At 35.1% G+C, this 23116-nt stretch overlaps 1 protein-coding gene across 1 annotated transcript in view; it reads left to right on the top strand.

Moving 5' to 3' along the window:
- Positions 1-2809: 2809 nt before the first annotated feature.
- Positions 2810-23116, top strand: part of LOC127876292 (DNA polymerase zeta catalytic subunit-like) — a 76169-nt gene continuing 55862 nt past the window's right edge. Inside the window, exons 1-2 of the mRNA XM_052421420.1 lie at positions 2810-2946; positions 22102-22258. Of these exons, the coding sequence (XP_052277380.1) occupies positions 22120-22258 (139 nt within the window). The 5' untranslated portion in view covers positions 2810-2946; positions 22102-22119. The remainder of the gene's footprint in view (positions 2947-22101; positions 22259-23116) is intronic.

Raw genomic sequence — 23116 nt, 5'->3', positions numbered from 1 at the left:
TTCATGCCAGTTTTGAACTTTTCCCTTACACACGAAATACGTGTTGTGGTTGTCACTTTCACAGCAGCTAATTAATTTACGTTAATGTTTTCCAAGAAATCCAAACAATCTTGTATGTCCGTCCTAACAGTAGAACATTATCAACATTTATTTTTTATTCCCATAAAGTCGCTATATGACCTACACTGAATCGGTATGACTTAAAATCCAGCAAATAAATAAATTGAATATATATCTCAATAATAATTGAATCTACTGTACATGATGTATATAAACCTTATGACAACGTTTGTCTTCACGAAATCTCAGATACATATAACACTTAGTCAAAGTAAAAACCTAGATCACCAATTCAAATGATAATAATCAACATTGTATTCACAAACGTTTCGCAGTTATGAATTGGCACGTACGACAATGACTTGTTTTAAAAACAGCATTTACTTTTAACCCCAATAGCTAAATCATATATTAAGCTGACAGCCTGTCACCCTTCCTTACTTCCATCTGTTTTATTCAACAAAGGTGAATAGTTGGCATCACTGTGTATAGTGTTTTACGACCACAAAATTTTAGCAAAATCGCCCCACCAGTATCTATATATATACTTTCAATACTTTTATTTACGCAAGTTCTCTTAAGGTAGCGCACCCCTAATGATTTCCCGCGATTTCTTCGAAGGTTGAAGAGCCTTATATTAGGTGCCGTAGCCTTGTGGTTAAGGCGATAGACTAGAAATCTTTTGGGATATTCCCGCGCAGGCTCGAATCCTGCCGACGACGTATACTTTTTTGCGACGCGTTTTATTTCTTTTCTAACGTAATATGATTTAATATGGCATATAAGCTATGTTTATTGTTGAATATGTTGCAATATTTATGTACATTCTTCAATTTTTAAAATTAAAACAACGTTATGGCTAAATTGGGTGATTTACTGCTGAAAATACGAACCATGCATGTTGCATTTTTATTTTTATTTCAAAAAGTAAACGGTAAATCTGTCTATTTCTTGGTATTTTTGCTGTATATAGTGTATCTATAAAAACTAAGTTCAAAATATTACTTAAATGATACTATTTTGAATTTTATGACACTTTGTTTTTAACCAATCTATTTTCTACTTGCCTGAAACCACTTACATTTCATGGCGCTCTTCCATAGATAACAAGTTATAAAAAATAAATGTCTGTAAAAGTAAACTTTTTTCATCTTGTTTAAACTTTAAACACCTTTACTGCATATGTACACACCAACTGCATGCCTATATTTGGAAATCTGGATGAATTATGGAACTTTCATATACCCCAGGGGTGCACAAAAACTGGACAAAAGCCGAGTGTCGGGGTGGTTTTGAAAAAATCAGTATAGTTTGTTAAAAAGCACGGAAAGACTACCTAAAAATTTGCATGTAGTTCAGTAAAATGATGCTGATTAAGAAAATAATAGATTAGATTATGTTTGGATAGGTGCCCATTACAGGTGCGCTACCTTAAGGAGCAATTGCAAATCGTCTTATTTTCTTCCAGATTATAGCATATTTTCTGATTTGAATCGATAAAAAGACCATTATTTGACCCAATGCGTTACATAATCGGTATTTATGTTTATTTTGAATGATTTCGAATACCTTTTTTTCTTAACTCTGTGATCTTCTGTTTGGTAAACTATAGACCCGAAACGGTACCATTGACGCAAATGTTGACACGGATACGCGAGTATCCATTTTCCCCGCGAATAGGGTTTTCGGGTTCCTGCTGGATTTACAATTTATAAAACCCATTCGTGTTTGATGAATTTACGTTTGGGCCTGATTACGCCCTGTATATGCTTTCATGTAAGTGTCCAGTGAGGATACGATAATGTGATGGCATAGATCATACAGGAATGTAACGACGTGGTGGTAAGAAGATTAGAGGGTTCTAAATCGGTTATTTATTAAATAGCATGCCTATCCGTAATATCGACCCTCTTGATGAATACATACGAATTTTGGAAGTGAACAAATACAAAAACACGCATGTGTTATATGTCAATCTATAGTTAAATGTGTATTATTGGACATAAAAACGAAAACTGCATTTAAATCGACAATATTTTGACAAAATATAGGCTAGACTAAGCTCCCTGTAATAATTAGTTTCGTGTACAATTGTCTCATAGTATCGGCCCTTCTGTTTTGTTTATAAGAATTGTTTTTATACTATGCTCGCGTGTGTTTGTTCTTAAAAAAGAAACGTAATGGAAAAACGAAACTCTTACTAATGTTGTTCTTCAAATATTTTTACATTTTATTCAAAAATAAGCGGCATATAAAACATTTGATAAAGCTACTATTATTCAATAAACAAACTAACATATAATTGTATGTGACGTAATTAAAAATCATAGCATAAACCTGGAAAACCGGAAATCATGAGAATGATCGTCGTTATAGTCATGGATAGCCATCAAATAAATTACAACTTCATACAATTGAAAAAAAACACATTAACTTTCCAGCACTTCTTGAGGGTTTTTCGTTAAAAGGCACGATTCTATGAGGAGGGACAGATACTATGAGAGTAAGGGGTGTGCAAACGATTCAGCTATTTTACGTTAGTACTCTCAGTTTAGAGTTAAATGAATTAAATCTCATAGCTCTGGCATTTCTGTATACGACGCAACCTGCTTACATGAAGGGCCCTTACAAACAAATCATTATTAACAACATACATTTTTGTGAAGGTGTCAATAATTTACATGCATCCTGCAAAATCAATCGCGGTTATGAAAGTAGTTTCTAGCCTTCCTGTGGCGTGCAACAAATACACCGTGAAAGTTTATCATCTACACAATTTCCGATAGAGGTCGCTATAAAAAAATACAAGAAAGTAGAATATCGATTGTATTACTTTTAGGAATATTATGCTTATTACTAGCATTTGTACAAGTTGCCCTTTGATATGTAAGTGGACGGATTTTTTTGTATATAAGCTAGATTAAAACAATCTATGCCCGAATCCGCAAATAATAATATTTTAAACTGAAATCAATATTGCAAGTTGGCAATAAAAAATGAAACTCCGTTTATATTAGTTAGTAGAATACTAAAGATGATGCATAAGTTAACAATTCTCCTCCTCTACCACTACCTTTCCATTAATACTATGTTAGTTCTATAAATCTCCCAAATCCATAGTGAAAGGATTTTAGTGTTAATTTTGTTGACATGTTTCGCTGTTTTGGGTTCTTTTTTTTTGCCTTTATTCATTTTCATTTTGAAATTAACATTTTCTTAGAAACAAAAAGTTAAGATTAAAATTTCATGCAAAACAGAAAATGAAAATTAACCCTATTTGTGCAATTTGCATGTATGATTGACCATGCAGTTGAATAAAACACCATTAAAGTGACCTTTTCACAGATTTTGGCATGTATTTAAGTTTGTCATTAAATGCTTTATATTGATAAATATAAACATTGGATCTAAAAAGCTCCAGTAAAAACAAGAACAAAATTAAATAAAGACAGAAAAGTAACCCTAAACTGGGCTCGAAACACTGACCCCTGTAGTCAAAGTCTATCACTAAGACCACTCTGCCATACGTATACTGTACCACGGTTGACTCGCGGTACTTAAGGACTATTCACCTGCGTCTGGAAACGATCTTCAAATATCAGATAAATGATTTTGAGGACGATGATTTTTAACTTTACTTTATTTGAAAACTGCCTTTTCATGACGAAAATCTTGTAATATGAACTGCTGTAGAAACAAATCTAACACCACCTTCTGCCATTGTTGTGTATTTTTTCTCCCGGTACATTCGTGGTAAATGGGTTAAACAGCACCAATTTTAAATAAAACATCAATAATCAAAGCTCTGACATACCATTTAAAGTAACAATCAATAAAGAATATAACAAGTTAAATATATGGAATTTCAGACATCAAATCAGGGACTACCCAAGGCCTTAAAAATAGGGAGAAGTGACTTCTCCTTTTTTCCGAAACAGGGAGAAGTTGTGGAAATCAGGGAGACGTTTGTGCGAACAATATCAAAAACAAAACATGTTCATTTCACAACTTTTATTATTTCTATCATTTTACTATGCGTATTTGTAAAAAACAATAAATTCTCATTGAAATCTACAATCTATTTAAGTAATTTAAGATATGTACCGGTAGCCCCTTTTCATCACATTTATCGTCATTATATTACCATCATTCCTATGACTGCTTTTGTAACAAAACACAATCGTAATGCATAGAACATCTAGTATATCTATTACTGTTTATCCGAATACTATACACGTCCGAAATATGTACACTTAAGAATGCCTTACCTGTTTAACTTTAATAATCCAATTTTTCCTTGTTGTTATCTGGTTTAACAAACCCTATCAAATGTTTGTTAAAACCAGTTAATGCTTCATCCATTACTTAATCACCATTACTTGTAATTTGAATTGCCAGCTATGAATTGAACGCGGGTTGAATGTTACAATGTCCGCCATTTGCAATGTCGAAGGTCATAACGTAGCAATTTAATTCATACTCGGAAAATTTATATCTAATGGAGGAATTTTTTTCTCAATGTTTATGTGTAGTATTACGACTTGTTAATATAAAAAATGAATGTGATTGCAGTTTATATCAGACGGGTGTTTAATACTCGTAATTATCGGTGGATTAACAAACTGACAAAACTCGCTGGACTTAATCGTGGATCTACGTAATTAATAGACCTTTGATCAATTTTGTTTTTCTTTAATTATTTTTGCCGACTTTCTTTAAAACTGCAATTATCGGATGGTCAAACAATTATCACGTTATTATTAAACAACTTGCGGCACGCGCGAAGAGGCACGAGTGTGTTGTTATAGGAACCAATATTAAGGGACTGCTTTGTCACGGTCAATTAACGATCCGTGCGGGGGGTAAATTGTGTAACCGTTAGATAAACAACAAAAATAAACTTGTTAATCGCCTGCGGGCAGTAGCACGCATTGGCAATAATAATCGGGCGGCTTGATTTTCGCTTTTCCGGTCTTGTTTACTAAAAAAATCAGGCGACTTGATCTTCGCTTTTCTGGGCTCGTAGGGCGATATCACGGGCGTTAGAGCGAAATTATCGCCCGTAGGGAAGTCCCTGCAAATAAAATAAAAAGCACAGTTATTTTCAAGCAATGTCGTATTTTTTCGTTTCGGAAGTTAACTGAACTATAAAAATTCAAATATTGTTAAAGTTTGAGTTTTACAACATTTAATCACCAAAAATCGACTCCCAATCTGTAGCGAGAGAAGTTTTATGTCAGATTTGACAAGAAAGTCACGCAGGTTTATTTATAAACATAAGCCAGAGGGCGCTAATGAAATACCGCGACTCAACCCGACCCGCGAGTTAACCGGGTTTGAGTATACTCGTACATTAAGAGATGTATTTTTAGCTCGACTGAAATATGAAATATATATAGTGGAGCTATCCTACTCACCCCAGCGTCTGCGTGCAAATGCTAAAGTTTTTGTACTACCCCAATTATTTTCATTGTCCCTTCACATATTGCTTTCATATTTTGTATTCTTGTTTACCAACATGACCCCCAACCTAAAAACAAGAGCAGACAACTCTATCAAGCATTTTTTCATAATTATGGCCCCTTTTCCACTTAGAATATGCAGCAAATGTTAAAGTTTTTGTACTACCCAATTTATTTTCATTGTCCCTTGACATATTGCTTTCATATTTTGCATACTTGTTTTCCAACATCACCCCAACCTATAAACAAGAGCAGACAACTCTATCAAGCATTTTGTCTTTATTATTGCTAGGGCTGTAACGAATACACTAGGTGACGAATACGATACGTATCACGAATACAGGGTAGCGAATACGAATATTTATTCGTGAATATGAATTTCAATGAACAAAAGTAATACTGACAACTTGACATGACATTATATAGTATGAAACTATGTGTATTTGTCAATTTGAATAATTAAGTATCATTGCATACTGAAAATATGAAATATAATACTTTGAAATAACAAAACACTGCAAATTGTCTTCGTCTCATCGTCTTTTTTGGGGAAACCAAAGTAGCGCCAGACAAACAACGTGTATTTGGCAGGCATGTCAACGATACCAATAGCATTCCTTTTGCAAGGCTCCATGTTTGTTGATAAGTTGCACAATCATTGTCGCAAAGATAAACAAAAAAGAAATTCCATCTGCTAATCCTTTGTGTGTATGTTTAAGCATCAAATCACTCGTATTTACCTAAATAAACATTAAACAACCATCGAAAGATTTTTCAATTCATTTCAATGTTGTAAATATTTAACCGGTGCCTGCCATTTTTGTTGATAATCTCACTGTGTAACATTGTGGGTGGGGTAAACATGATGAAAAACGCCGGAATAAGGAGAAGAACATTTAAATATAGGGGTTAATTGTATGAACCTTCATTTGTAAGGTAAGATGATTAAACTTTCAAACTTGAACCACGTTGTTTGTATTCATCAAATATTCGGTTCGGGAGGTTTCGAATAACGAATACGATTCGTCCACAGCCGTATTCGAGTAATTCGAATATACGAATGTATCATTACAGCCCTAATTATTGCCCCTTTTATACTTAGAATATGCATATTATTGATAAATCTACATGTATATTAAAGTTTGCGTACTACCCCAAATATTTCCTATATCCTTTGACATATTGCTTTTATATGTTGCATACTTGTTTATCAACATGACCCCAACCTATAAACAAGAGCAGACAACTCTATCAAGCATTTTGTCATAATTATGGCCCCTTTAACACTTAGATAATTGAACAAATTGCCATAACTTCTTTATTTATGATCACATTTTATTATTACTTTGACAAAACAACACTTACCTGAATACCACAATGGATTCCACCCAAACAATACCCCACGCCCCTACCCAGAATCCCTTCCCCCCCCCCCCCCCAATTTTTGTTGTTTGTTTGTTTTTAAACATCATCTAATAAATTACAACACCCCACATTATACCCCCCTCTCATCCCCCCTACCCCCCCCCCCCCCCCCCCCTAATATGAACAATTTCCCCATGATGGCTTACGTTATACTGTCAAGCACTCTATAGTCGAGCGCCAGTGAATTTATTTGCCAGAAATTACAGCCGATATTCGGCTGCTTCCCAATTGCTAAAAAATGACGTTTTTCCCCAAAAATTTGATTAAAATTTCCCAAAAAAAGACAAAATTTTCCCAATAAAGCCAATAAGATTACAATGTAATTTAGCAATAATTTCGAACGAGTGCCGATCCAGCTTGCCGAATCGTCGCCGAACAACAACTGACTTACGTATTGTTCGCGAATTTAGCCGAATACGATTTAACGTTGCTATCCACATCTCTCTCTATATTGCGGAGGATACCGATGATAGTCGATGTATCCCGATTGTAAACGCCTGTTTTTACACACGTCCAAGATGGGGGCAAGCAGACGAGAAATTTGCGATGAGCGGCGAAAATGATAAATAACATTCAAATTAACAACAAATATAATATGGTTATTACGGAATAATTTAATGCGTGTGTCAATTAACGCAAAATACAACGTTTGAGATAAAAACAACAAATATTTATTACAAATCTTCACAGTGAATGTGCATCACGGAAATCAGTGTTGGGAAATTGGAGTTAGTCTACCGGTACTCACAAAGTTAAAGCATTTAAGATGAGTATCGTTCGAAAATGAAAAGAGACAAACATGATATGATTTATATGTTAGTGGATCTGTGTAAAATCAGATTCATATGCATATTCTGCTTTATTATGTTTGTCACGCTTTACAGATTACTGAAATAGCATTGAAGTGCAAGATGTTGAAAGGTAAAGAAATGAAATAAATTATTTTAACTCCATTTAATACATCATTGACATAGCAGGGCTCACGCAACTGGGCGACTCGGGCGATTATATCGCCGCGGCTTCCCTGTAATCGCCCTGATCAAAAGCACCGGCGATAACCACTTCGCCCTAAAATCTGGCAATTATCATATCCGCAGCGCTATCAAAGTTGCTTCTGTTTATTACCGAATACACGCCGACGTCAATCAACTGACCAAATCGACGAAACTCCGCCCCCTGGCGTAGTAAATTACCTATTGAAAATTGATAAGCAACCATTCACAGCGCTCGTCATACAGGTATTTGGCAGGGTTCGCTCCTGACTAATCAGAGCGTGGGTTACAAACTCCATTTCGGCAAATAGACAACATGCCGACACCGGGCGAGACACTTTGTTAATTGATGACAATTATCGCATTCAATGTCCCCAAAACAATCAGGATTAAAAGAATGTTGGTCTCTATGTATTAATTGGTATCTGCTATGTTTATAGGTGTCTATAGCAACCGGTGTTTATTTTTGGTGTTATCACTTTAATACACTTATATTTGTTAATGCAGCATCAACATACTAAAACAATATCCCGGAAAGAGAAAAATAATGCAATTAATATCAAGCGTACTTTCGTTTGACAACTGATCATGTAAGATGTAAACACTAACTCCGATCCTTATAAAAAAAGACAGTTCCTCTCGGCTAAGAGGGCTGGGGCAGTAATGTGAAATATCGAATATAATTCTTTAAGATACGCTGGCCGAAGCGCTTGAAGTGATATTATGCGCATATAACAGTATATGCTATGTTTATAGGTGTCTATCGAACCGTAAATTTAGTTTTAGTGCAGATTCGTTCATACGACACACGAACACATATCGAATATAATACTTTAAAGCGGGTATATACGATTTTGTCAAATATTTATGAATTTATATAAACTGTGTAAAAAACATATATATATTTCAATATAAATTAAAATAAAAGTTAAGAAGAACATGTGTCGAAAAATGCAAAATAAGCCAGATATTTAATTCTGAAATTGAAAACGGCTGTACAGCCGAATTCGCCAGCATGTATACCATACATGTACGATGTGCATCTAAACTTAGTTTAACGGTTTATTTGAATTCCTGCAACGACATCTATTCATACGACACACGAACACTAACTCCGATTCTTATACAAAGACGAATGCTTCGGTTATTGTAGGAAAATATGTACGTCATTATGGGCTCGGGGCGCTTATTTGTCTTTGCTGCATTTTATGAAATTCGGCTTTAATGTATAATTTTTCTTGTCTATTTTCGCATGACGCGGCTATGAAAGAGTTATTTAAATGTGTCGAAAAAAAATCTAGGTAGATCAGTTCCCGCGTCGTTGCGGTAATGTTTGTTAAAGTTGTTATTGTCATGCAAACTCGTTGATTTAATCCAACGTTTAATGTTAGCAAGTGTTTGTTTTTTAATTGAATTGTAAACAAAGAGTCGGTTAAAGTCTTCGGAAAATTTGCACTCCGTGTGAATTGACAGTTTGACGTCATCAAAGGATAGCTGCTTCCTGTCTGAAGCAATAATGCGACAAATTTCTCGCCGACAAAATTGGCTTCCTTTGTCTAGCAATCAACAGTCCGAACTAATCGTGTGTTTGTTCCTCAATGGTAATCGTCCAATTAAATAATAGCATGGCAAAGCTCCGCCTTCGAATCTTTTGCAGATAACGTAGGTGGAGTTTAACGGTTAATTGAGCAAGTGTTTTACGCGAGTTGAGTTCCGATGTGCTGAAATTATTTTTTATGGCGAACGCCCGCGTTTACAAGATTCCTAAACGCATATATCGTAAATAACGGCAGTGTTTAATTAGATTATTTATACTATTTTATCTACTTTAATATCGGGTTTGTTTAATATAAATAACATGTTAAACAATATTAATGCGTCACAGACTCGGAAATAAATTTGATGGGGTCGCAATTTTACTGACGCTGATTTTCCTATTGTCTGTAATTTTTACCCGAAATAAATCTTGAGAAGTCCTTGAAAGTCTGCAAGCTGTACTATAAGTAAAAAAGTGCTTTTTGTACTGAGCTGAAGTGCTCAAATGCAAACATACATGTATATATTGAGTTTTATGCTTTGCTCTTGTGTCATATGTATGAATTGATAAAGTAGTGCTTATAAAACTTATTTTTCAACATTATTTTATAATGTTTTTATGCTTATATTTTTGTCAGTAATAAATTTATTAAAAGGAATGATTTTATTACTTTAGTTCATACACATTAACAGGTCATGGTTCATAATGGTCCATCGGTGATCGCAAAAGATCCACTTCTCCCTAAAACTGCCCCACTTCTCCCTCTCCAGAGCTTAGGGAGAAGTGACTTCTCCCAAAAATTGGAGTCTAGCTTGAGCCCTGCATAGCAAGACCACTAAAGCGCTTTTTTATATAAATATTTGTTAATGTTTTCACCATATGATATTTAATTTAAAAAAATACTGAATTAAATTCTTACTGTTAAAGAGGTTATGATTAAATGGTATATTTAAGAATCTATATAGATTATTGCAAGTTCAATATGAATGTGGAAGGATATTTACTTAACATTGTCTTAATTGTAAGAACACATTAAATTAGCACGTTATAATATAAAAATGCTGTCAAACATACTTTAATAATTTTAATTCTGTTCTTATAATCATATTTATAATGTTTCCCAATTTCATGGTTTATCACGCTATTTTTCCCAATTTCATGGTTTATCGCGCTAATTTTCCCAATCCAAATGGCACAGGCTGTAACAAAAAAAAGCAAAAAACGTGTAGTTTTTTTGTTGTGAGAGACCATCTGAGTAAACGCCGAAAAATATATACAAACTGTTATTTTTTGTCAATGCCCTTTGATCACTTAATTGGCAGCGCCATCTTGTTGTTTCTGTGGTTGTCACATCTTTTCACAGTTTCACCCGCTGGACAGTACACAATAAATAATCAAATGTTGAGGTTTTTTTGTTTTGGACCTGAAAACCCAGAGAAATGCATCCACATTAAACATCATCATATTTATTTAACTTTGCGAATGCTTAGTGCTACGTTGATATACTCATTTTTTTTCAGCAAAACAAATACAATGTTTAATGGCTTTAATATATAGGCAATGATGTATTAACAACATAATATATAACACGATATCCTAATAACATGCTATGTTAGCGTTTCCGATCGCCAAAATCGCCAAAGGCGATTGAATCTTTCAGCTGGCGATTTAAGTTTAAAATGTGAATGAAAATGGCGATTGCAAAAAACCCTGATATTTCTCTATAAGTATATAATATTCCCTACTTTTAAAGAGAACTCGGTACCGATTTCCACACGTAATCGCCATAAAAGCTCCAGGTGGTAATAGATAGTCCACTGATAAGAGATAACCGGATGCCCTTATCGTATATTCAAGCCACATAACACAGTCATGTATGCTGACAGATGCATCACGGGAAATTTTCGGGTAACTTTCCAGTCGCCAAACTGTGATATGTAACGTCCAATCGGTTACGAGAATGTTTATGGAGGCGGAGTTATATAGCAATTATTATTTTTGATTGACGTCGGTCACAGAGTAAGCGTTTATCGCAGGTTTATTAACAATGAATCACAGTTGTAGCATTAATACGTGATATAAAACCGTTAAATAAAGCAGTACATTAAAGGCGGTTTCGGGCATCATCACACCTATTTACCGTACTGTTAACAATCATTAATTATGAGAAGTTAATTGCAATTGGTGAGCAGTGTAAATTTACTTACGGCGAGTAAGTTGTGAAAAACAAAACCCGTTAATAATTTGATGCGGTAACAAATTAAATCCAGTGCATGTATATTTTATCATGTCTATTTGTAGAACTGATTTACACCGTGTTTCTACAGCCACGTGATTATAACTATTCACTATGCATTAATACTGGTATGCCATGTAGAACCCGTGTTATAAGAAAGAGCGCGAAATTATTGCTGTCGTCTGCAATGCCAAGTTCTACGCATGCAAAGCATGCTTTTTTAAAAACAGAAGATGTGTAACTAAATATAGCCTTGCCGCTCAGTACATGCAGTATTTAAGACTTACAAATTTACCGATACGTTTGAATAAATTATATATTGCAACTATGGAAAAATATGCCCATTCAAGAATACATTGCAGTAAATGTATTTTTCAAGAATCAAGAAGCACCAGACTACGGCAAAAGTTATTGGTAGAAGGGGGGGCGAATAGGAGTTACGCAAGACCCACCCAATCAAAGACCGGGGCATATCTGAAAGTTCTAACATTGTATACCGTTTATGCCAGTGCATGAAAATAAATATAAATGAAAAATAAAAACATGAAATTATTTGATTTCACGTAACAAATAATGTATTTAAATGCGACTTCATTAATAATTTAATACAGTCATTATTGATACCTATAGATTCGTGATAATGATTATGTCGTTCATTGAGCAAATAAGGTTATAATATGGGTCGTCATCGTAGTGCTGAAATTTGGCTACTAATTTTTTTTCCTTAGCGCCAACCTAGAACATGTACTTAAAAATAGAACAGAAATGTATTTCCGATTTCCGGCTTATCAAGCATTGTGAATGTATAGTACACTCCACGCGTTTTCCCCAAAAAACACGCTCCCTCCGCGGGTTTTTTCTGCTAGCGAGTGTTCACGCGGCGTTGGAAGAGCGAGGTGAACTCGATAAAACGCTCGGCGTTACGCCGCGTTCGCTAATTCCCGCGGCGTGTATTACTTTAGGCTAGTCGGTAAATGCAGACACTTTCCGTTCTTATCAGTGATCGCCGCGCAACGCCGCGTTAGCAGTGTGCTACTGGGCATGCCAAAAAATAAAAACATTGTTATAATAAATTGTTTAAATACTGTAGTACATGTATAAAAAGATAATTGTATAGAAAATTAATACGTATAAAAATTATGTTTTTTAATTCACAGGTACGTCTACAATATGAATTAGTCTAATATAATACATTTGACAAATTAATATTTAAATCATAACACATACGACACAAGAATAAATGTTCCGTAAAATTTCCAAATGAGAATAATAATTAGTAATCCGAAACACACTACGATTTTTAATTGTTAACACGACGTTTACAAATGCTTCCAATATACAGTCATGTATATTTCCCGACAAAAGCGCGCGAAAATTATGCTGCAATGTACAAGGTCAAGGTACAATGTATACTCCTGCAAAGCGTGCGTGTATTGATTTTTTTGATACAAACTTTGTAGCGCAGAGAACATTGTTGATTTCGGTTAAAAGTTTCTTTGGTATTTATTAACGAAATTATATCGCGAATAAGTTGATATTACTCTTAAATAATTTCAAATCGAACACGCCGAATCTTTATCGTTACGGTGTTTTAGTAGAGTAATTATTTTAACACTAATTGTACTGTAAACTGATTACAGAAGACATCTGGGCGGAACTGGATTTTAAGTGTTTGACGTTATGAAAACACGCAAAGCTTGTCTACTGACCTATTGTGTAGACTGCTGTATTCGGTGTTTTGACAAAAGGGATTAACATGTGTGAATGTCACTCTGCCGATTTGGTCCATAATTACTGGTAAACATTGTTTAGAATGTCGACGCAACAAGAATACAACTGTGAATATTAAATGCAATTATCAACTCAATAGTTACCACCTTTTAGCAATCAATGGAATAACCTACAAACAGAGAGAAAATCAATGCATTAGCGAGCAGAGAATAGACTTTGTTCCGACAATTAAAACCATTCCTTATGCATTCGTTGAACGTGTTTACTTGAGTAAGTTATGCCTTTAGACAGGAAGCGGCTTTTCTTTGATTACGTCAAACTGTCAATTCACACAGATTTGCGAGATTTTTAGGGTCCTTGGTCATTTGTATACATGTTCATTATAGAAAATCACCTGCTAACATGAAAACTTTGGATTAAATTATCAAAATAAAAACAATGTTGCAAACTGTGTTTATATTAATTGGTAAGTATTAGTTAAAAGACGACGTTTTGTGTGTCGTAAATCAACGAGTTTTCTATACAACCACAACTACTTCTACAACCACGTCGGGATCGATCTATCTTGGTTGTTTTTTTTTATTGTAAATATTATACTACATGTACATGTATGTACTTGTAATTAATGTAATTTTATTTGAAAATCAGGAAGTCAAACAAAATTAAATTGATCGTTATCTCGTAAAACGCGGAGTTTCCCCCCGCGTTGCCAACGCCGAGGGCCGCCGCGTCGGTTTATCAGTTTTGCCGATCGTTAACCGCCGCGTCCAAAATCATGCAAACGCCGCGTATAGCGGGATTTTCTAAATCTCCCTCCAGGTCGAAACCCGCGGAGTATGGAGGGAAATTGGGGAAAACGCGTGGAGTGTACTGTATGTACAACGCTCGGAAAGTAACGCGAGTAACACGAGTTATCCGCATTGGAGCCTGAAACAGAAAATAAATAAGTATAGCATAATCTAGTCCAAATAATTAGACGTAATCTACCGATTACATTTAAACTTTAAATGAAAATGTTACTTAAACAATTTTCCGTGCCTTATGGCGCAAATATTTTGCTAAACACTGTTAACAAAAGGGCTACACGTTATAATTCTTAATGAAATGCAAAAATAAGTATAAACATAATTAATAACGTCAATAAACACACACGGTCAGATCAAAGTTTAAAAGGAAAACTTATATCATATTTCTCGTAAATTACCAAATTACTAGTTTCGTCTAAATCAAATACCATGTATAGGGAAACGGGTAAGGTATTTATAACCGACCAATGACGAAACACTATGCAACTTTCAATTTACACAGTGCTACGCTACATGTATATGGCAACAATATGGAATTTGAACAGTGTTAGTGTATTCGGGCCTGGAATATAATTGATTGTAAGTGTTAATAAACATTCTGCTAATGCAATTAGTTAAATAATGTTTACATGTTATGTTCAATAATTATTGCATGATAATTCTGCGCTGTTATATTAATTTGGAGCCGTTAAAGCTTCCGACATTACTTCATCAAGTTCATGTCGGAACAGGAGTATTTAAGCTTATACGCCCATTGTATACAAAAACAACAAAAGCTTTATTATTGCAATGTATAATGTAAGTGTATACATATATGTTACATGTAATGTAGTGTAACCCTCAACATAAATCGCTTAAATGGGGAATCACGGCGGTACGCGGTGATTTGCGCTGATTGCGCAACAGCGAGATACATCGCGCGACGGTCGCCGAGACATCACCCAAATTTTCTTGTCGCTCGGAAACACCGCGATTTGTCACGTTGCATCGATTGCGGTGATGCAAGAATCGCGGCAAAAATCACGGGTCGCGTAGTGTAGTATCACAAAGTATAACGACAACAACAGAACTCTTCAAATCATTCAATTGTTTCGCGTTGCAACGCTTTAGAATTTTTAGGTTTTTAAATTGTTAAGATGCATGTAATAAGGGATGCAAGAGGTTAACCAGTTAACCTACCGAAATGACCAGTTAACCTATTACATTTCTGGGAAAAGGTTAACCTCAAAAAATAATTTTAGTATGTATTTTTCTCTTTTTCATAATTATATACAATTTGTACAATTTTACATTTTGCGTGCAACATACAATGTACTGCCAATTTGCGCTGGCGAATGATAAAAACAACATGCTGCACCATCAACTGATGTAAATAACTTGTCAACAAACAAGGCAATAAAGCAATAAATCAGTTCCAAACAAACAGGAGGTACGTTTTGATAATTGTCACTTTTGTTTTGTTTAACTCGCGAAAATTTAACTAGCGAACTGCAGGGAGTCGTTGCTATTAGCGAAGATTCCATTGACATGTTTATCAAACTCACGATAAAATTCAGTTGAGATATTGGATGGCTTATTTAGATATTTTGTTAAAAAATATCCAACACTGATTGCTCGCAAAAATAAAGTACATGTGCAATGTATTTATAAGTAACTGTTTTATCAAGAATTGCATTAGTAGTTATAATCTTGTTGTGAGCAATACAACGCGAACGTAATGTAAGCGGCCCAACAAAAATATGCTAATGACATGTGAAAATGAACATTGTGTAATTCTTTTACTTTTTACCGATTTTACATTTTAGCAAGAAACAGACATGTTGTCAACGCAAGCGATCCCAAATTACTTTTGTTTCTATAGAAAGTACAGGTATGAGCGGTATGACATTGTTTATGTATACTTAAACATTTTAACTACAGTCAATCTTGTATTTAGAGACCATTAAAGGGAGTAACCAAAAGTGGTCTCTTGATAAAATGGTTTTTAAATAAAAAAGGCCATTTGGGATGAATACGAACCTTTGATTTTAAATCCAGATATAGGATTATCTCCTTTTGACACAGCGATTTCAGCTTTTATAATCAAATGAATCTAAATATAAATAAAATGAATAAAACAATTTTTTACGAAAAGTAAGTTGTATTTTTTCTCTTTAATTCTACATACAATGTGAATGGTTTGCATGGACAATGGGTTTTTCCGACTCCAAACTCATTCGCGATTAAATTTACGTGCACTTTTATTCTTCGACACTTCCAAAACCCGAATTTTCTCATTTCACGTTAATACTTTCCGTTTTGACATTTTAATTTCTGCATGTATGCTTACCAGTATATGTATATGATTCGATTATGGTACATAGGGAAATAAATAAAACACCTTGATTGAAAACTTAATAAACACGCCTGATTGGAAAATTTGCTAACACAAACTAATTAGCATAATAACAATTACATTTTTTTAATGAACAGATTTCGCTATATGTTACCGATTAATAGTTTATTTTTTACACCTCTCAAGAATACTGTGAAAATGTTTGTCACGTCAGCTCATTGTTTCTGCAATAAAATCGGCGATCAAATTTGTCACTTAACGTCCCAGATAGTAAACTCTTTAACCCGTAGACTGTTGGCAATACCTCACTGAATTATGCGACACCAAAAAGTTGATACGCAGTCAGCATTAACACCGGCCAGAACTGGTCATCGAGACAAAGGAAAATGGCTGGTGTGAAATCATAACAAAGGTGAGATCATTCATGTTATCGGCTTAGATAAACAATCAACACTGATCTGTCCCTGAACGGTCACCAGATGTACTACTATTACTTTAAAGCGGTCGCTTAATTCAAGACTTGGGCATTAAAATACACTAAAATCAGCGGTCGCTGGTCGCGTAAGACAAAAGTCGCTTAATACAATATGAAAATATAGTTAAAACGCTCGGGCGGGATTTAAAGTGGTCGCATAAGACAAAAGTCGCTTAATTCAAGTGGTCCCAAGCACAAGATTGACTGTACTTAAGGTGTTTCGGTTAACTGGTTACTAACCGATTACAGGGTTGGCACCAATCGACCGCCCCCGGTTTTAACCGGCGGTTTTTACCAGTTAAAACCACCCTGGTCAATACTCCCCAAGTGATCATTACTGGTCAATACTGGTCGATTGAACTTTACCCCAAATTTTGATTAATATTCAATGCCTAATTAAACAATATTAAAGATATAAATTAAACAGACATGTTGCCAATAATGTCTTAAGCTATTAATACCCACTATTTTATACCTGTTCATGCAATTTGTATACCAATCTCTCAAAATTTTGCAAATAATTCAAAGATGGTCAATTGGATTTTTCTGGTCGATTTAACTTTTTTTCAATTCTAATGAATTATGAATGCTCAGATAATTCTGTGCTTGATTCAACAAAAACCTGTCAATTATTGTGTATTAGTTGTTCCTCATGCCCCACTGTCCCCACAGTCTTCTCACCTATACAGGTTGGGGCACCCAAAACTGATAATAGGGCCTTAAATGGCACCTTTTAGACACGACCCTTACTTGTCATGTATTCTTGCATACATTTCTTTAAATACTTTTAAAACAAAATAGTGAAAAAATCTTTTATTTTCCATTGAAATAAAAAACATAATAAGAAATAATTATTAAAAGAAAAAAATAATTGAAAAGAAGAATCTAGAGTAGACCCACGATTGGAAAACATTATTTGTTGTCAAAATCAAGAACTTTGATTGCTTATTATGCCCCCCTTCGAAGAAGAGGGGGTATATTGCTTTGCTCATGTCGGTCTGTCTGTCGGTCGGTCGGTCAGTCCACCAGGTGGTTTCCGGATGATAACTCAAGAACACTTGGACCTAGGATCATGAAACTTCATAGGAACATTGATCATGACTCGCAGATGACCCCTATTGATTTTGAGGTCACTAGGTCAAAGGTCAAGGTCACGGTGACCCGAAATAGTAAAATGGTTTCCGGATGATAACTCAAGAACGCTTATGCCTAGAATCATGAAACTTGATAGGTAGATTGATCAGGACTCACAGATGACCCCTATTGATTTTCAGGTCACTAGGTCAAAGGTCAAGGTCACGGTGACCCGAAATAGTAAAATGGTTTCCGGATGATAACTGAAGAACGCTTATGTCTAGGATCATGAAACTTCATAGGTACATTGATCATGACTCGCAGATGACCCCTATTGATTTTCAGGTCACTAGGTCAAAGGTCAAGGTCACGGTGACCCGAAATAGTAAAATGGTTTCCGGATGATAACTCAAGAACGCTTATGCCTAGGATCATGAAACTTGATAGGTAGATTGATAATGACTTGCAGATGATCCCTATTGATTTTCAGGTCACTAGGTCAAAGGTCAAGGTCACGGTGACCTGAAATAGTAAAATGGTTTCCAGATGATAACTGAAGAACGCTTATGTCTAGGATCATGAAACTTCATAGGTACATTGATCATGACTCGCAGATGACCCCTATTGATTTTGAGGTCACTAGGTCAAAGGTCAAGGTCATGGTGACCCGAAATAGTAAAATGGTTTCCGGATGATAACTCAAGAATGCTTATGCCTAGGATCATGAAACTTCATAGGTACATTGATCATGACTCGCAGATGACCCGTATTGATTTTCAGGTCACTAGGTCAAAGGTCAAGGTCACGGTGACCCGAAATAGTAACATGGTTTCTGGATGATAACTGAAGAACGCTTATGCCTAGGATCATGAAACTTGATAGGTAGATTGATCAGGACTCGCAGATGACCCCTATTGATTTTCAGGTCACTAGGTCAAAGGTCAAGGTCACAGTGACAAAAAACATATTCACACAATGGCTGTCACTACAACGTAGAGCCCATATGGGGGGCATGCATGTTTTACAAACAGCCCTTGTTCATTTGAATACCAATTGAACTTTTGAATAAACCTCGTAATACAGAAAGGAGACAAGTTAGAAGTAACTATTAAATTTAATAGCATGTAATCTCCTTTTGTGTGAGTGATATGAAATAGCCTAAGGGCAGATTTGCTTCATTGTCATTGTCAATATTAGAGACATAACACTGCATGCATTTTATTACCAATTAAGGCATAGGGGCCAGATTTATGACCCTTGAAAACACAAGAGTTCTGTTTGTCCATCTGCTTATCAAATAGCTATATCAATAGATAAGTGAAATACTATGGTATCTGCAATAGTAATAATTCTTAAGTAACAGATGTGATACACTGAGATTAAGATATTGCCTTAGTCCTTATAAAGGCTTTGATTTGAGGCCCTTTACATAAATAATAAAGAAGTAATTGTTTACAGCTTTAAAGATTTTTTTAAACAATAAATTACTAAAAAGAAGTTTATCAATTACAGAATAATTATTGATTGAATATAAAATAGCTCCTTTGCGATGTTTTAATGCTACAATTTTCAATCAACCAGTATTGTCCATTAATGACCAGTATTGACCGGTTTTTAACCGGGTATTGACCGCTGGCCCGGTCAATACTCAATTGACCGGTCAATATGCCAACCCTGACCGGTAACGGCAAAAGATTAACCAGTAAATGATTTTTGTAACCTCTTGAATCCCTACATATAATGGATATGTTAGAGCATGGTAAATGTTGAGTATTACTGTTTCCTCAAAAATAATCATAACTACAATGAAAATTTGCGAATCTGAAACAATTTGTTTTAATTTTGTCAATTTACCAAAATGTGAAAAGGCCCCTTCAATAAACAATTTTTTTTTAACCAAGCAATCTTTATTCATATTAAAGTTTAATTCAAATAAGTGATCTATATCAGTCAAAAATTAACCTTTTTATGTACCGGACATATTGTTTTTGCCCTGTCTGTCTGTTGGTCTGTTTGCTCCAACTTTAACATTTGCAATAGCTTTTTAAATATTCAAGATAGCAACTTGATATTTGGTATGCATGTGTATCTCAGTCATGGAGCTGCACATTTTGAGTGGTGAAAGGTCAAGGTCATCCTTCAAGGTCAGAGGTCAAATATATGTGGCCAAAATCGCTCATTTTATGAATACTTTTGCAATATCGAAGATAGCAACTTGATATTTGGCATGCATGTGTATCTCACGGAGCCGCACATTTTGAGTGGTGAAAGGGTAAGGTCAAGGTCATCCTTAAAGGTCAAAGGTCAACAACAACAAAAATTAAAAGCGGCGCAGAAGGGGACATAGTGTTTCTGACAAACACATGCCGCACATTTTGAGTGGTGAAAGCTCAAGGTCAAGGTCATCCTTCAAGGTCAAAGGTAAAACAAATAATAAAAAATTCAAAGCGGCGCAGAAGGGGAAATAGCGTTTCTGACAAACACATTTCTTGTTGTCTTCATAACCAATTAGCCTTATTAGGTGAGGTAGTTTCATTTGCAATCTCCATAATATAATGCGTCCCTTCAGACACTTATTATAATACACATTGATTTTTTGCAATGTTAATGCGTGTAATATGCAACATGCAGGGTCTAAAACATCCCACTTTAATTATATTGTAAAAATTAACAAATCTTACTTTGTAGTACAGTAGGATCATTATGACTACCAGGGACTACCCTAGGCCTTAAAAATAGGGAGAAGTGACTTCTCCTTTTTTCTGAAACAGGGAGAAGTTTTGAAAATCAGGGAGACATTTGTGCGAACAATATCATAAACAAAACATGTTCATTTCACAACTTTTATTATTTCTATCATTCAACTATGTTTATTTGTAAAAAAAATAAATTCCCATTAAAATCTATTTCATTATAACACATTTAAGTCATTTAACACATTTAAATAATTTAAGATATGTACCGGATGCACCTTTGCTTCACATATTTATCGTCATTATATTATCATCATCCCTATGACTGCTTTTGTAACAAAACACAGTCTTAATACTTGGAACATCTAGTATATCAATTACTGTTTATCCAAATACTATACATGTCCGACATATGTACACTTAAGAATGCCTTACCTGTTACTTTAATAATCAAAATTTTCCTTGTTGTTATCTGGTTTAACAAACCTTATTAAATGTTTGTTAAATCCAGTTAATGCTTTCTCCATTATTGAATCACCATTACTTGTAATTTGAATCGCCAGCTTTGAATTGAACGCGGGCTGAATGTTACAATACATGTATGTCCGCCATTTGCAATGTGGAAGGTCATGACGTAGCAATTTAATTCTACTCTGATAATTTACATCTAATAGAGGAAATGTGTTTTATCAATATTTATGCGTAGTATTATGACTTGTTAGTATAAAAAATGAACTGTGATTATCGATGGATTAACAAACTGACAAAACTCTGTGGACTTTATAGTGGATCTACGTAATCCACTACCGGTAATAGAATTTTGATCAATTTTGTTTTCTTTAATTATTTTTGCCGACTTTCTTCAACCGTTCAGTCTGCCGAAAACCTGCAATTATCGGATGGTCAATCAATGATCACGTAATCATTAGACAACTTACGGCACACGCGAAGAGGCACGAGTGTGTTATTATAGCAACCTATATTAAGGGACTGCTTTGTCACGGTCGAATAACGATCCGTGCGGGGGGGTAAATTGTGTAACCGTTAGATAAACAACAAACAATAAACTTGCTAATCGCCTGCGGGCGGTAGCAGGCCTTAGCAAAAATAATCGGGCGGCTTGATTTTTGCTTTTCCGGTCTTGGGGTACTAAAAAAATCGGGCGACTTTATCTTCGCTTTTCTGGGCTCGTAGGGCGACATCACGGGCGTTAGAGCGAAATTATCGCTCTAGTCGCCCGTAGGGTAGTCCCTGGACTACTGTTCTCTCTTACAGGATGGCAGCGAGTTGAAGATGTTTTCTGTGCGGATAGTGAGCACAGATCACTACATGGCCACCCCTGTGAGGGGCCTGGACGCCATGTATGCTGATCAACGTGGATCTGAAGTCAAGAAAGTGCCAATAGTCAGAATATTTGGATCAACGCCTGCTGGTAAGAATTCTTGTTATTGATTTTCAAAAAATCTTTTTCTGCTGAATGTGGATTTCCAAATTTTTTTGGGGCAAATCTAATCTGTTATATCATTTTGGTTACATTTTATGAACCGATCATGAATGGTAATTTCCATCAGATTTTGTTATTGTTGGTAAAGTACAAGTGTATGTGATTTTGGAAGGATGATTTATAGGTCAGAATGGTTTGAACACACAGTTGTAAGTATACAATCCCTCATTTCACATGGGACTTAGTTAACAGGCTTGTCTTTCCTTTGGATCACTGATTGCAGTTATTTACTTGACCCCCGATCCTGCCTTTTGATGCTTCAAATTGGAATATTATTATTAATGACTCCAACGAATAATCTGCCTGGCATTATTTTGGTTTTAAGCAAACAGACAATGGCAGAGCACTTGCAGACATTACATACCTTAGAATTACAATAACCAAAAATTTCATTTCAGGCAAACAGTCATTATGATCTGACTCCTGGTTTAAAAATGATTCGCTGACTGTGAAAACTGGGTTGATTGCAAAAACTATTGTCCCCGATTCAGTCTGCACTTGGTTATCAGGGACAACGTTTACACTTATTGAAATATTTTATTAAAGGCATTGTCTTCTAAACAAATATCCAGCTTGAGTGTAGTGTCCCTGATTAGCCTGTGCAGTCTGAATCGGGGACAATACTTTATGTATGTGGTATGTCAGTCTTCCTACATGAAAAACAATGCTCCAGCTAGGCCTAAATTGAAGCGCGCCCTGCCCTGTCCTTCCGAACCGCCAAAAAATTAAAAAAATAAAATTTGCAATTTTTTTTTAGAAATGCAGTGTTTTTTTTTTAATTCAAAA

This window comes from Dreissena polymorpha, chromosome 4, assembly GCF_020536995.1.
Source record: "Dreissena polymorpha isolate Duluth1 chromosome 4, UMN_Dpol_1.0, whole genome shotgun sequence".
NCBI lineage: Eukaryota > Metazoa > Mollusca > Bivalvia > Myida > Dreissenidae > Dreissena > Dreissena polymorpha.
The sequence above is the reverse complement of the archived record's forward strand: the minus strand, read 5'-3'. Positions and strand labels throughout refer to the sequence as shown.